The sequence below is a fragment of the Rhagoletis zephyria genome, unplaced genomic scaffold, assembly GCF_001687245.7.
Source record: "Rhagoletis zephyria isolate East Lansing unplaced genomic scaffold, Rhagoletis_zephyria_1.1 Rzeph_scaffold_11961, whole genome shotgun sequence".
NCBI lineage: Eukaryota > Metazoa > Arthropoda > Insecta > Diptera > Tephritidae > Rhagoletis > Rhagoletis zephyria.
In genome coordinates, this window is record NW_016169035.1 from 1 (window position 1) to 15613 (window position 15613).

At 34.7% G+C, this 15613-nt stretch overlaps 2 protein-coding genes across 2 annotated transcripts; one reads left to right on the plus strand and one right to left on the minus strand.

Annotated features, from left to right (window-relative positions):
- Nucleotides 1-1048: 1048 nt before the first annotated feature.
- On the plus strand, nt 1049-6907 carry LOC108377350 (GTPase-activating Rap/Ran-GAP domain-like protein 3). The gene is given in 6 exon segments (XM_017633608.1): nt 1049-1204; nt 1507-1725; nt 1728-1821; nt 1973-2449; nt 2620-2766; nt 5491-6907. Coding segments are annotated over 6 exon segments (2148 nt in total). The 5' UTR covers nt 1049-1060; the 3' UTR covers nt 6558-6907.
- Nucleotides 6908-11130: 4223 nt separating this feature from the next.
- On the minus strand, nt 11131-14194 carry Sclp (leucine rich repeat containing protein 20 sclp). The gene is made up of 4 exons (XM_017633606.1): nt 14116-14194; nt 12464-12607; nt 12235-12402; nt 11131-12166 (listed from the first exon to the last, which is right to left on the minus strand). The coding sequence occupies exons 1-4, from the start codon at nt 14177-14179 to the stop codon at nt 12012-12014; spliced, it is 531 nt and encodes a 176-aa protein (XP_017489095.1). The 5' UTR covers nt 14180-14194; the 3' UTR covers nt 11131-12011.
- Nucleotides 14195-15613: the final 1419 nt, after the last annotated feature.

Here is a 15613-nt window from a genome sequence, read left to right on the forward strand (position 1 = left end):
GAAACACTGTGTACCGCAAATATTTAGCTGTATGCGCTTCATAAATTACGTATAGAGTTTAACGTTTATTCAGAGCAATTTTCGACAAGAGTTATACTGAGTATAATTTCAAGGCTGACATCGGTGTTTTAATGCTGGTTGCCAAATAAATGAAGGCCTCTAATTTTTCGAAATTATGTGTATATGTCGGCAGTGATGTGATTGTCGAGGCGTGAATGTCTGGCTGGTTTTTATGACGAGAGATACTTCGTCTTGTCCTCATTCACCTCCATGCCACTACCTTCTGATTGAACTAAGTACAGCTTGGACCTTCGGTTTTGCTACCTGCATCAGAACGAAGAACTAGTTTCATTTCTAGGAAAGAGCAATATGGACGCTGTCGGACAAAGATGACAAGGCTATGGCGACTTTCGAGATAATTATTCTCCCCAAGATCTCTGGCTCTGTGTACGTAGGCGACGAGTGCCTAAGAAGATGGAATGACGAACTGTACGAACCTTTTAACGACAGGGATATAGTTAAGCGCATAAAAATACGATTACGCTGGTACGCCAGTGAAACGATCATTTGGCTCGGTGCCCGTGAGTCGACAAAGAAAGTAAGGGCCCCACGAACACAATGGAAGGACCAAGAAGGACCAGAAGGATCTGTTTGTACTTGGGAAGAACAACTGACGCAAATTCGCAAAGAAGAGAAGCCATGCCGGTCTAAGTGCGCTTCCTTCCAACGCTGGGTGAGGGTAGCCACGATATTCTAACCTAATATACAAGAAGAACAGTCACTTGAACCCGCAACAAATAAAGTGACTGAACTGAACACTATGAATTTGAAGCCACGGCTACCGGAAACGAAATAAATAAGCGGTTGAAGTCCAATTTTTTTTTGTATTTTTCTTCAGCTTTAATTAGTTTAAGGTCTAACTAATAAATTAATAAATCAAAGAATTGTTAATTACATAATATACATATTTTAATTATGTTAAAAAATACTTCTACTTTATTCTTCAGAACTTTATTTAACCATTATTTTTTTATTTCTTCGTAATTTATAGGACATTGCCATGTTTCGGGAATTTCTGCTTGTTAAAATGATCAACGCTGAGAAGGCCACTTTTCAAACGCCAATATTTTCACAAAAACGCGAGCGGACTTTGGATATGTTGATAAAAGATTTATATGAAGATTATGTGGGTGATAGTAAGCTGGTAAGTCGCGCCATAATATTTTTTAAATACCCAGTAATTTATGCAAATCTAATACTCAGTTAATTGCTGATAGTATAAGTAGAGTACTTCAATGCATTGAATACGCTACCTAATGCTTCCAATGCGTAAAAGTACTATTCGTTATTAAGTATATGCATGTAACTATGTATGTTTTACTGTCTCATCTGCACTAAATTACACTTTCTTATCTCTGACATATCGCCATGCCTATCCATCACATACACACTTATGTATATATATACCCCTTCGCTCGCTATCTCCCACACCGATTGCCACTGCAGAATATGCTAAATAGGACGCGCCTTCTCCGAAGTGCTGTACGATGTGCCGCGCACATCAAAATAAAAGAAGACGCGCGCCAAATTGAGTTCGTGCGCATTGGCCAGGCACTCAAATTGGAGGCAATAGTACGTGGCGATGCGCCAACTAGCATTGCATCGGCCAGTCCCTGTCACGATATTTCGCAAGCCACCGTGGGAGCCGCATTGCTTCTATCCAACTTTTCTACACCGCGGCACACTGGCAGGCGATTCAGTTCGGTTGCAACGACGACAGCTTATTTATTGCCACCGACGATGGCACATTTCTGATGAAAGGTAAAATTAATGTCGATTTTCTTTTCTGCGTACATACTTACTACATATATGTGTGTGCCCTATAAGTGCATGTAATATGTATGTATGCATGTAGTTGCAAATGGATACATATGGATCACATGTCATCGACAAATTTTTAATACTTTCGCAGAGGATCAATCACATCAACTTATCTTCGATAAGTCATTTCAAGTACGCCAACTCAGCGTAGTGGAGGACCATGGGCTTGTGCTGATACGTGGCGGTTCGCTAACTAATCGTGACGCACACCGCATGCATGTCTTTCGTTTGCGTGAATTCCAACCAAAATATGCAGAGGAGTCGCTACGTTGTCGCAGTCGCGCCGAAGTGAAGGAGCGACGCATCGAACGCACACGTGGCTGTCATTTATATGCGAGTTCACGTATTAGCGGTGGCCATTTGCGTTTAGTGGTGGCAGTCAACCGTAAATTACAACTATTCCAATGGAAGCACACAGCCGCCTGGGCGTCGTGGTGTCCGGAGAATGACACAGAAACGGTGGAGGGTTTCATCTTCCAAAAGGAAATCACGCTGTGTGAGTCGCCAAGCATAATTACGCCGCTGGAGGGACCGACTAACACTAATGCGGGTGGACTCATTTGCGTTGGCTACAAGTGAGTATGCAATTAGAAAGGCTGCAACGTACAAAAAAAAAGCGGGAAAGAGGAAAATAATACATAATGAATTTGTAACCAATTAATTTGCAATTAAATACTGTTGACAATTATATACTCGTGTAGAAAAAATAAGGGTTTGTTTACAACTCACTGCTTTCAGATATCACTACGAAATTGTGTGTGATCAAACGGGCACGGCCAACTAGACTCTATGACTTGGAGACAGCAAAGAGGAATCAGGCACAGCTGACGGCGGCCATCGAACTCTGCGATGGCTTGGAGACGGAACTACTTTTGTGCTACAATCGTAAGTGCTTAATTTAATCTAAAATAGCAGCATGAGAACTGAGATAAGCAAGAGCATAATTGGTACAAGGCTTTTCAATTGAATGGCGAAACAATTGGATGATAGAAAGCTTATTTTTTTTAGAATAATTTCAATTGTAAATTAAAAACAAAAACCAATTTAATAATAACAAATAGCAACACAGCTGTGTGGCTTTCAAATTCTTCATTAAAAAATTTTTGGATGTTATGAGCCCAAGGTTGGTCTCTGAGTTCTCAAGTCACAAAACAGCATGCTAGGATCCAAGAAACAAGGTATTTGAAACAAAACTAGAAAATTTTAGTTGTTATGAAAACTGGGTATTTTAAAAACGGATATGACAATGATTTCAAATATACCGGCAGAATTGAAAAAAAAAACTACATAATGGACAATAAAACTTTTCTTACCCTACCGATGTAAAAAATTCCGTCCTTTTGATGGGCAATTTTATAACAAAGAAAATGAAATGAATAAAATTTGATAGAGGAGATGAAAAAAAATAATAAAATTGGATTTTAATTTGTTTGAACATATGTATATAATCTCCATATTTTGAAAATCCCATGTTTACTGCGTTTTTGCTTAAACTTTCAATCAAAAAAATTCAAATATTTAAGAATTTGCAAATGTATGCAAAAAGCCGCAGATAGATACCAATTATGACTCACACAAACTTTAAAAGTGTTTTTTTTTTGTATTCTCAATTTTCAAGGTTAATAATTTTGTTAATTTTTTGTAAAAAAAAATTTTTTTTAACAAAAACTCAATAATTTTTTTGTCTTTTTTATCCAAAAATTGCTGGTTTTATAGCCCACAAAATTTTAGTGTAATAAAATCAACGCTTGCTAAACGTGCTAAAATTTGCGCTGATTTTTAATCAACCTTTGTTTGGCTGGCGACCTTGTGCAGAGTTTTCTATGTTTGAAACCCAACTTTATAGTTTTTTTTTACAAAATGAAATCTATTTTTTATAAAAAACTACAAAATATTTTACTTCAAAAACATTGCGAACATAAAAAAAACAATTTGAACGCTTGTGTGAGTCACTGTATATTCGAAATCAGCTATTCAAAACAACTCCTCAATAGATGACTGACATTCTTTCAATTGCCTAGGATTCAACAGCTTTCAATGATCCATCGGACGTCGAGATTATGACGAATATGCTTAGGTGCGGCATTTCAACGGTTTTATGGACGCATTACACTTCGTCCGATTCCGTACTATTAACTACTACATAGTGTACCTAGTTAAACTTAAGATTCGGCATTTTTACCTGTTTATAAATCACCATGTACTTTTCTACTATCTTCACAAATAACTCATTGTAGACTTTGCTAAAAATAAAAAATAATTAAATTTGTTAGAATATCTGTTCAAGTTCATCGGAACGAGTATTATACATATTATGCATTTTGGACATAGTTTCGCTTCGTCAAATAGAAATCGCAATTTATTGCAGTAAAATTAAATTATACTAGATTGTATAGTATGTAGTTGCATATATTAATAATGAAATTTTAATATCTGTAATCTAAGTATATATTTGTACTGAAATTAAATTTGCATTGTTGAAAATAGTTTGTACTAAATTTTTTAATGCTAATTTTTGCTGTTGTATCAAAAACAGGTGTAACTACAGATTATAGTATGTATTTCTATATTTTTAATGTTTTTTCTTGTAATTCAAAAACATATACTTCAAATTAAAAATAATTATTTATTGTTTTTTTTTATGCTGCAACTCTATTATCAAAAAATACCTTATCTTAGTGACATTATCAAACTAAAACATATATGAATGTGGTTGTGCGATAAAAAAAAAATATATATATATATTTCTTGCAAAATATGCCTGCAGTTCTGCAAAGTCATTGCATCATATGTTTCTACAAATTTATGTACAACACCATATCAGGCTAGCAACATTTTCCAGCATTTGTTATCGACCAAATTGATTTATGAGTTCGTGGCATTTGTACGATATATCCTACACTTTTTTGGACGAGTTTCTTATTTTTTTTACCAAGAATTTTTATAAAAAAGTGAATAAAGGATAAGAATGGATATTGAATCTAATATATTCCATCATTCTTGGCTGCTAATATGACGTTGTAAGTTGGTAAATAAACAAATCAACTCCAGTAAAGATGCATTTTTTAATCAAAGAGTCTGATAAAAATGCAAATAGTTAAACAACATTTTATGTTTTTTTTTAAGCTTTTATTTAGAAAACCTAAAAGATCTCTCGAAAATCAGACAAATGCTGGCAAGGGTTAAACTTAACGTTTGAAAATCCAAATTGTACACACGCTTTTTTGACATAAAAGCGGGGTTTATTAATATCTTGACTTCTTGATTTCCTAAGATTTTAAAACCGCTACGGGGGATATTAAAGATTGTACTTAAAGGCATCGCTGGCCTCTTCAAGTTTTATTTTCGCCGTGATATATCGACAAAAATCTATGTCAGTCCCAAAAGGTCCCTCTTCGTTCACATTGTGCAAGAGGAACTGGGTTTCATACAACAGACTCAAATGAATGCTTCAAAAAGCCTACCGTAAACTAAATAAGCAAGGAAATAAATGCTTTGATGATGGCTAAGAGGAATTTAAGGCCCTGCCTCCTATGTTATTTAGGTCAAGACAATGGAACGTGTGTAATATCTCAATGCGAATTTTTCTTTTATTGTCTTATTTCACAGACACCTGCCACTTCCAAAAGCTGAGTGACCGTGATGGCACGAAAAATGACTTCGATTTCCATTGGAATACTTCGCCCACGGCAGTTGTATGCGCATTCCCCTACATACTCGGTTTCACTTCGGACTCAATAGAAATACGGCTACTGGTGAACGGAAATTTGGTGCACACGGCCATGATGCCAGAACTGCAGCTGATCACCTCAAAACGCGACATATTTTTTGTTACCACAGCACCTGAATTCATGTCTAAGGATCTACACATTAAAGGTCTGCAAATAAATGAATTCTCAGCGTCAGAACGCCGTTTGGTCAACACACCGAGTGAGGCCTCGTCTAACGAAGAACTCTCACAAGGTGAACTGCTATGCTCAACTCCCAAAGATGTGCTCATAAACCCTGAACACGAACTCACCAATTTGCTGGAGATACCCAACGCAAGTATTCCATTGCCCCACATACACCGCGCTCGCTCGCTTCAAAAGACACACAATGTTTACGATGAAAAGCCGGTGATTGCCAAGAGTAATTCCTGCGGTGACACCGACAACCGATTTAGCGGTTTGCGCAGCAACTCCATCATTGCAGATCACCTGCAGCAGCAGCAGTGTGTGCCACCAAACTCACCCCGCCATACCGCTAGCAATGGCAGCAATAACGCTACCAGTAGCAGCAGCAACAGCAACAGCAACAGCAGCAAAGGTAGTCAACATTCGCCAATGTCGCCCACACGGCGCACATCAAAATATCGTAATCTCTTTAATAGTGTCGGAAGCGGTGGCGGGGGCGGAAATTCGCCCAACATCATCACGGATGGTGGTTGTTCCTGCTCGCCAGACCGTCTGAAACCGTTGCGCGTCTATCGCATTCCACTGGCCAAATTGACTGGCGCCCACTCACACTTTCACATGCATGCATTCAACGCAATGGCAGCAGCGGCAAGTACAACGACACCGCCGCATACAACACAGCACTTGAATGCATTTTCGTTGACGAAGCGCCAAAAGTCAATGGATGCGCATTTGTCATTGTCGATGAGCAGCAGTCCCGGTGTTGTGTACCACGAATGACAAATGCGCGAAGTGAAGGCGACTGTAGGCAGGACCGCATCCGCAGCTGCATCTACATCTGTCTACGCCAACCAGGCTCATCAGCTGCAGCCGCAAGCCAGATTAATTGCAAAGTCCTTGCTGCGCGAACAGAAATCAATGGATCTGCACTTTGGAGAGACGGATTGCACCAAGGACGACAATAAATTCCGCGAGGAAGATGAACGGCACGCTGATGAGGTGCCATTGCTGTACAAGGTGAGTCAAAAGCAATGACGTCGCGTAAGAATAAACCCGCACCATCACCGTCGCGGGAAGTGCAAATGTGGCTGACAAAAGAGCTGCGCAGGTTTCACAAAAATATCTCACAACAAAATTAAAGGCAAAGGATTGATAAGCAATGTATTTTAAGTAAACGGGCATTTCGAGGGATAAGTACAGTAAGTGTGAGGGAACTGGCGAGGATTGTAAAACACACATACATACATACATAATTAAGGACTATTTAAACAAAGCGATAGCTTGCCTTCCAAGTTGAATGCCACTTTCAAAGGACATTTAGTTAGTTTATCGGATTTTTTTTGTATCAGAATGTTCATTGGAAGCCGTCGAATAAAGTGTTGCCACAAACTTATTTTCTTGCATTAAAAAATTACAAACTTTTTGTGCTGAAATGGAAAAGACGTAAACGTAAACTCAAAATTCATCTGAGGCTGTTGCCATTACTAAAACCAACTCCTGAAGCTCAGGTTTCGTTCAAAATATTGCATTTTGGAATTCACAAATAAGCACTCTACAAGCATGATTGGTACACTCTCTAATGCATATAAGGGTCCCTCAGCATAGAAGCTCACCTGACAGGCTATCAGCTCCAGCAGCTTTGTCCTTTTTCAGCAGTCAAGAGTGTTTCCTCTTTGAGTAGAGGAAACGCTCAAGCCGTAAATTTTCGAGTCTAAGAAAGCCTACTTGAAAAGCCTTGCAGAGAGTATTTCCTCTTTGGGTAGATGAAAAGCTCAAATCATAAATTTTCAGGTCTAAAAAAAGTCTACTTCAAGAGCATTGAAGAGAGTATTTCCTCTTCCTTTATCTATTAAAGTTTGAAATGCTATAGATAAAGAGTATTCATGATGTTTTTGAAGAATCCAACTTCGAAAATAGGAAAAACAATTAATCTACACAGAAAACTTTATAGGGGCGCAATTAATTGTCCAATAAAAAAAATATTGATTAATCACTCTGGACTAAGGCAATTTATAGAGACCTGAAAGTATAAATTTGTAGAGGATTTGCACTAATCATGAAATGGAGCTTATAAAAATATGGCTACATCAGCGATCCTCAAAATAGCGCCCGCGGTAGGAACTCTTTAAAGTTCTCTGTAGATCAGCGATGGGCAGAGAGAGCTTTTACTCTGCGCCCGCCTGTACCAAATATATAGAAAGCTTAAAAGAGCTAGGCAGTGCCCATCGTCGTTGTGGATGTTATATGGTAGAAAATAAAATAAAGCTAAAATTTGGTACATCTACCGATAAAGCGGTAAAGTCCGTGCACTGCTCTGCATGTAAACCAGAGGTGATCCAAAAAGCGCCCGCGAGCGGAACTCTTCAAATCTGTCTGTTGATTTTTTAAGAGCGCGCACAGAGTACAAGCTCTCTCTGAGCATCGCTGATGTAAAGTGAAATCGCATCTCCATCAGCTGTTTATGTCACTATTTTTCGTTTGCAATACGTTTTTTGTTGAGGATGACAAATGTACGGTCTGCAAACTTCAAGCATTTCGAATCTAATTTTAGTCAAAAAATATTTAAGTGGAGATAATTTTTCTAATTAATAAAGGGCCTAAATTACGGCATTCGAGATGGAATCAAAATCGGATCGAAAATCTTTTTGAGATTACCGCATTTAGTAGTAGTAGTGTCATTTTATTGCATTCGATTCGAATCAAATTTCATTCGATGACGAGGGCCGTGATTCCGAACCAGTTTAGTTTTATGTATACGTTTGTTGGTGAATATTTTATTAACGTGATATATTTTTTTTGTTGTTTAAAAAAAAAAATATCCCATTTCGAATTCATATAAGGTTATAGCAGGAGTACAAAAACAAAAATTACACCAATTATATGAGTAAAAACTATCTAATATAGTTTCTTTAAAAAAAAAATGTACCAATTGCTACCATCTTTTTTTTTTTTTTTTTTTTAAGCACGTGCACTGATACAGAGCCTTATAAAAACTCTTTTAGAATTAATGTTCTNAAAAAAAAAAATTATTAAACCAATTGTACTTCGCACTTAGAGTTTTGTGTTATCCTGAAATTGACATGCATTTGGTTCGATTTTTTATTGGTTGCTTAGCAAACTAATGAGAAAATCAACCTTTTACCCATGATGGGGAGCTGAGGGTTATTAAGACTAAATATGTTTGGTGGCAGTCGCGAGCATGTTAAGTATCAAAATTTTACAAAAGCATAAGGGAATATTTATTTTATGTATACATATTCTATGCAAAATTTAATACAATACATATGTATGTATATGCTATAAAGTCTATGAAATGTTGTCAAATAAAAAATATAATATTACCTGTATAGATGTGTGTTAAATAGTAATGTTAAGCAACTTATACTGGCAACATATACAAATATTGTTTAAATACAAAACATATTCGCTTATACGAAGCATATATATATTTATACATGTTAATGTTAGTACCAAACATAGAATTGTTCATGTATATATATATATATATACATACATACATACATATAAATACAATGATATTATTGTTGTACTTTGCAAATAAGAAATATTTACTTAGATGAATACATACCTGCAAGAAAACAATAACAAAATTTAGTATAATGATGTCAAAGAGATAATATAACAATATTCTTATACATAAAAACGTATGGGCACACATACATTTGTGAAAACTGCAAATCGAGGGTATTAAATATAAGCCCTCGATGCGTATTTTGAAATGTGTATTAAAATTTATGTAGGAAAACGGAGCATACTTTGCAACACATTTAAGCTGCTGAGACAACCGGCTTCACGTAGCATAACTATACATATATCTTTNTGTATTAGCGTTTTACGGACACATTTAGAATTAAACATATGTTTTGTGGTGCATATCTTATAGTAGCTAATTTATCATTATTTATCTATTTACATAAATAAGTTTAGCGCATAAAAAATTAAGTAATTTTTCTAAAGTTTCATCTTAAACATTAACTTGGGCTGTTAAAATTTAATAGTTAAGTGGTTATTAATTTTTAGGCATTACCTACTTAATTTTTCTACTCAACTTAAAATTATAGACACATACAAACATATAAGTATATAACTATCATTTTCCATTCGCAACTGTGCTAAAAGAAAAACATAATATACATATATATAATATGTACCTAAATAAGGAATAAAGCTTAGTCAAAACTATTGGTTTAAAAATTTCACTTTTATTTATTGTGGAGATTTCACCTGTACAAAGGTATGTATGTATGTAGTAATTCAAAAAATTTTATCAACGTATTCATCGAAAAATGCTCCGTTTTTTTTGTTGTTTGACCTGTTGCGGTGTGTGTAATAAAATGTTAGCCAAACTCCCGATGGCCAGAGACTTGGATACGAAAGTCATCCTTAATTCGGTAGGCGGCACAGGTGTCGAGATATTTGAAAACCCCGCTTTTATGGTATGATTTGTTTAATGAAAGGAACCATTTATGTAATTTATGATATGCTCAGTGTTGCCAGGTTGACGTTTTGGTCGTCATTTTCAAGATTTTTTACTGCCATGACGATTTGACGATTCTCAATAAAAATATTAAAAATAAAATATTATTTGTTATTAACCGACTTCCAAAAAAGGAGGAGGTTATCAGTTCGTCGGGATATTTTTTTTTTTTTTTATGTATGTTACCGCATAACTTTGGACCACGTCAAACGATTAATAATAATTCTTTTTGCATCGGAAAGGTAGTGTCTTAGAGGTGGTCCCATACTAATCTGGTTGAGATCCGATCAGAGAGTCATGAGATATATAGATATATATTTTTTTTATATGGGAGTTGAAGTCGGTTTTTTTTTTGCTAAAAATTGCTTGTTTTTCTATAAAAACACTGCCCAAGCTTCAACCAAGAACATGTGGACTAAAGTTTTTCACTTAGTAAGAAATTCTAAGAAAAATTCAACAAATTTTCATAAAAATTACAAACTTCTACTTCTTCGTTGGGGTCAAAGGCCTTGCTTACAACGGGTGGCTAGCAAAAAAGATACTCTTTTTTTTTTGACTGTGAATGAAAAAATAAAATTTTATTTTATTCAAATATAATGCTTGAACAAAAGACTTAATACGTTTCTTAAAATAAATTCTATAGTTTAATAAAAAAAAGATAGAAATAATGACGGTTTCTCTACAAAAAAAAAAATCTCAAAAAATAATAACTGAAAACAAGACACTCGCAGTCAGACAACTGATTTTATAATGAACTGAGATATTTTGTCGCTAAAACATTAACTGCAAGTAAAATATATGTATATTTTTTAAGGCAGTCATTTGATAAATTAGGTTTGTGACTAGTTTTTTCTCTTGGCTGAGAAACTTAAAAAATATTTACAATATTCACAGACAAACAGCTTAACATCTAAATTCGTTATTCTTTTTTAACACTTTTCGCTTTATATTACTCAATACTAAACTAAAATTAATGGATTAAAACTTACATATTTTAGCATAGAAATCACATTCAGGAAACTTAACACTACAATTTTTTTTGCGATTTGACTTATCTTAATGGGTACAAAAATCGTGACTTATTTCTAAGGGGTCAGTAGGTAAGTATTTATGTAAGTATCTTTGGTATTTATGCTTCAAAAAACTCTTCCGATTCCAAATGCAAGAAAGAGTTTTTATTTGAAAATAGAAACTTTTTAGAATATGCTATGTGAAAATTTGAGTCCATTTGCGCGCTCACACAAACTCGAATATCTAGTACCTTGTGACTAGTTCAGAGCATGTTTTCTTTCCCTCAAGCTTTGCCTTTTGATGTCCTCTTCTCTAATTATACCAGCTTCATTTCTTTGTTGAACAAAAGTGGTTTACAAAAATTGGCACCAGCTGATTGATGCATTTTCCTTGTCAAAGTTGGCAATGTTGACTATCAAACAAATTACCCTTTGGCGCTTAAAATTTCAAATCAACATCCATTCCCGATTAATATTCTATGTGAGTGACAAACGCTTTAATGCACTTCTAAGCTTCAGACCTGCTGCATTCGTGTTAGTCATGATTATTCTGTATGTTTGTGTATAAAAATAGTTGGTAACATACTCTTAGTTACATATAACTAAGCTAACTGTATGCCTCATTTTAATTTGAGCTAAGTATTGAGAATCACTCTCTTTGGACTGCATTCACAACTATCGTTTTTTTTTTGTTTTGTTTGTGTAAAAAATTGCGCATGCGCTAGTCTACCAGTCATCGTCCTCATTATATTCGGAAATTTCAATGCGGAATGGTGTGCTGGCATTCTTCAATTTACGATGGCAGGTGCGACCCAAGGGATTGTGTTTCAAATCAACCAACTCCAAGTTATCGCTTGTGATCATCTCATCAGTGTCGATTTCTAAAAGTAATGAAAATACATATACAGAGCTTTTTTCAAGCCATAGATCATCTCAGCTATTCACTTACCTATAATGGCATTGTGACTGGCGTCCAATTCACGCAGTTTAGGCATTTTAAACACAACTGGTGGCAGCACAATAAACGAATTGTGGGAGATATTTAAGCGCGCCAAGGCATTGAGATCGGCCAGCTCATCGGGTAATTTGGCCATTTGATTGTGTGAAAGGTTAAGATCTGCGTGAAAGTTGCATTTAGTTTATTTGCTTTCTAGATTGGTTGCTATAGTTAAACTCACCTGTAATCAAACTGAATTTCAAAGCGAATTTGCCCGGTATCTTTTTGATGACATTGCTGCTCAGATCGCAAGTTTTCAGCTGAGTGTTGCGCATCAAATGATAAACAGCATCAGGAATCTGTACCAATTCGCACTCCGATAAATCTGGAAATTCAGATTAAAATTTGTTTGTTACTTTGGTATTTTTGCTAAATATTTCAATATCTAATTGAGAATTATGGCAACTAAAAGGCTGGCAGCATTTGGAAAGCAAACAGGTATACATACATACATATTTATGTACATGCTATGCAGATAAATTTGTACAGGTATGCATAAATGAGCGCTTCAGCCAGCAGCTGTTGTTATTTTGCCTTCGACGAAAGCTTATTTGTACAAATAAAGATACATATATATATTAGGGTGGTCCAAAAATGCATATAAAAAGTAAAGTCGTATTTTTAAGGCTCTCACCACCTAAGATTGTTCTACACCGAAAAAAATATACCCCTCTTATTTTTATTTTGAAATCAAAAAATATTTAGAGGTCGCTTAAAGCGCTCAAGGTTTTCTATGTATTTTATATGGGGAAAATCAAGGTTTCATAGAATTGGTATAGAATTCTGGAAAGTCAATATTTTTATACCGAAAACCCCTTTTTCTCTTCAGGCGATTCCCAGTAATAATACTTGTTTATTTTTTAACCATTTTTTTATAGTAACTATATTTTATATGTCCACCAATATTCCTAGAAAATGCCAGAAAAAGCAATTGGGAAGAATAAAAAATCTTTATCATTGAAAAATGGTTAAATATACAATTGGATATTGTCATTGGAAATCTCCTGAAGCGAAGCAGAGTTTTCCGATCGAAAAATAATGATTTTCAAGAATTCCATACCATTTCTACGGAAAATTGTTTTTTCCCATAAAAAATACATGGAAAACTTTGAGCGCTTTGAGCAACCTCTAAATATTTTTTGATTTTCGAATAAAAAAAGGGGTATACTTTCTTTCGATATAGAACTATCCTAAGGGGTGAGAGCATTAAAAGTCCGACTTTACTTATTTTGGACCACCCTAATGTACATTCATACAAACGTATGTATAAGTACGTATACAATTATATACAAATATATGTATCTAAATAAATGGTTAAAAAAATTTGCATTCTTTTTTAATTATATATGTACATTAGACTGATCCAAAATACACAGCAAGATCTGCTTTTTGGCAATTTACTTGCTGCCACAAATTTAACACAAACATTTTACTCATTATTTTTTCACAACGTGCGTGATGTGGTTACGAACACATAAAATTAAAATTTTTCTATATAACAGTTGATATTATCGGTTATGATAAAGTAGTTAGTAAAATTTTTATGTTAAATATGCATTATAATTTTTGGTTTGAAATTTCTGAAGGGAAATATTTTTATGCTAACAAAAAATATTTATTTTTAAAAATTATATAGCAATTCTATAAAAAAATTATTTTCCCCATATGAAGTCTTTTATAGAAAAATGTAAAGCCCCGGCGGCACGGTTAAATATTATTTTCAAAATAAAAAATACGGGGCTGCTTATTTCTGAAGGAAGGTGGCTGGAAAAAAATATTTTGGACTAGTCTAGTGTGCGTACATACATACATATGTACTCAAAATACAATTACCTAATGACTCATTCTCTTGCGCATTTTCGCAGCGCTCAACAACACGCACAACAGCATGTGCCATTCTTACCAACTTTTTCAGTGATTCTACGCAAAACCAAATTTCACAAAAACAAATAATTAGTTTTAAATAATTTTCACTTGTCCAACTATACACAAATACATATATAAGCTCTAAGTACTTATTTATTTTAATTTTTTTACTCAAAGAAAAATGTGACCTGGGCGCGCACGACACGATCAATGCGTTACAAATAATTTTATTGAGTGCGAAAAAATTCTTTGGCGACATTATACCCTATAAAATAATACGCTAGCTTTTGGTGAGAGTAAAAACTTAGAAGCAGAGCTAAAGTATGAGCGAAGAGACAAAAATAGTATGTTTTGATGCTCTTAAACAAATTTCTATTGTACGTTGATTCGTGCGAGTAAAAATTGAAATTAGTTCCGTTAACACTCTTTTTAGAAAAGATTTTGTTGTTTTGAAGGTGAAAAGGTATGCATCAACGGTTCTCATGAGCTTTATATATGCTATAACTATCTGTTGTTTCTGAAAGTTCCCACTATGTCTGGCCTTATAATTCGCGCCGGTCTAACTGGAAGCTCCAAAAAACGTTCGGTCGCCATTTAATTAATCCGTCATTGCCTTGAAAACGACATGAGTTCAAGCTTAAATATTTAATTTAGCAACGGAGTTCAGTCTCAACTTGCATTAAATTTTTTTATACTAACATTTTTTTAAGGATCCTCCATTGCATTTATTGAGGTTTTATGGGCCCAATTTTCATTCACCGCCGCGTCATAAATAAACGTATTAAAATCCCAGATTTGGTATAATATTTATATTTGGGAACCTTTGATTTGTGTCGAAACTTTAAAAAGAAACAGGCCACTTGTCATGGTCTACTGAAAAGCAACGCTATTAAAAAAACAAGAACCTGCTGACATCACGCAGTGATAAAGAATATGCTTTCACTTCAATTAAAGTAATTATAAATATTGCCTTTTTTCAATAATGAAAAAGTGTAATAAAATCGTTATATTTTATTAGCAAAAAAAATTTTTATTTTTTTATTCTTCACATTCCGCAGGGCACTCCTGATGATTACATATATTATTATTAGGCATTTCTAACAGGTCTGATCCAGTACTCCATGAACTTAAAGGTTTTTACACGAACCTGCAGGACGAAGTTACAGGAAAAATGATCCCGTACTTCGAAATCCAGTAAATGATAGCGATTTTGGGATACTTTTGTAGAGAATGAAGTTGCAAGATATTACCCGAACTCTTCTTCTGGTAAAATCATGAAAAGTGTCATGCGATAAGCTTTTTGACGTTTCTACGGGAAATATGAATTTTCTTGTTCTCGTACTTTTTGTTGTTACTCACTTCTTACTTTCACTTCAGAAAATAATTTTGTTGTTTGACATTTTTACAGGATTTTACACGAAAAGTATTGGATCGGAGGTAATATGTATGTGAAACAGACGATTTT

Excerpts from the sequence above, each read along its gene's own strand:
- Sclp (XM_017633606.1), bottom strand. The coding sequence starts at position 14,179 with ATGGCACATGCTGTTGTGCGTGTTGTTGAGCGCTGCGAAAATGCGCAA. Across the intron at positions 12,403-12,463 it reads GAAATTCAGTTTGATTACAG|ATCTTAACCTTTCACACAAT; the intron begins GTGAGTTTAACT and ends ACTTTCACGCAG. Across the intron at positions 12,167-12,234 it reads CAGTCACAATGCCATTATAG|AAATCGACACTGATGAGATG; the intron begins GTAAGTGAATAG and ends CATTACTTTTAG.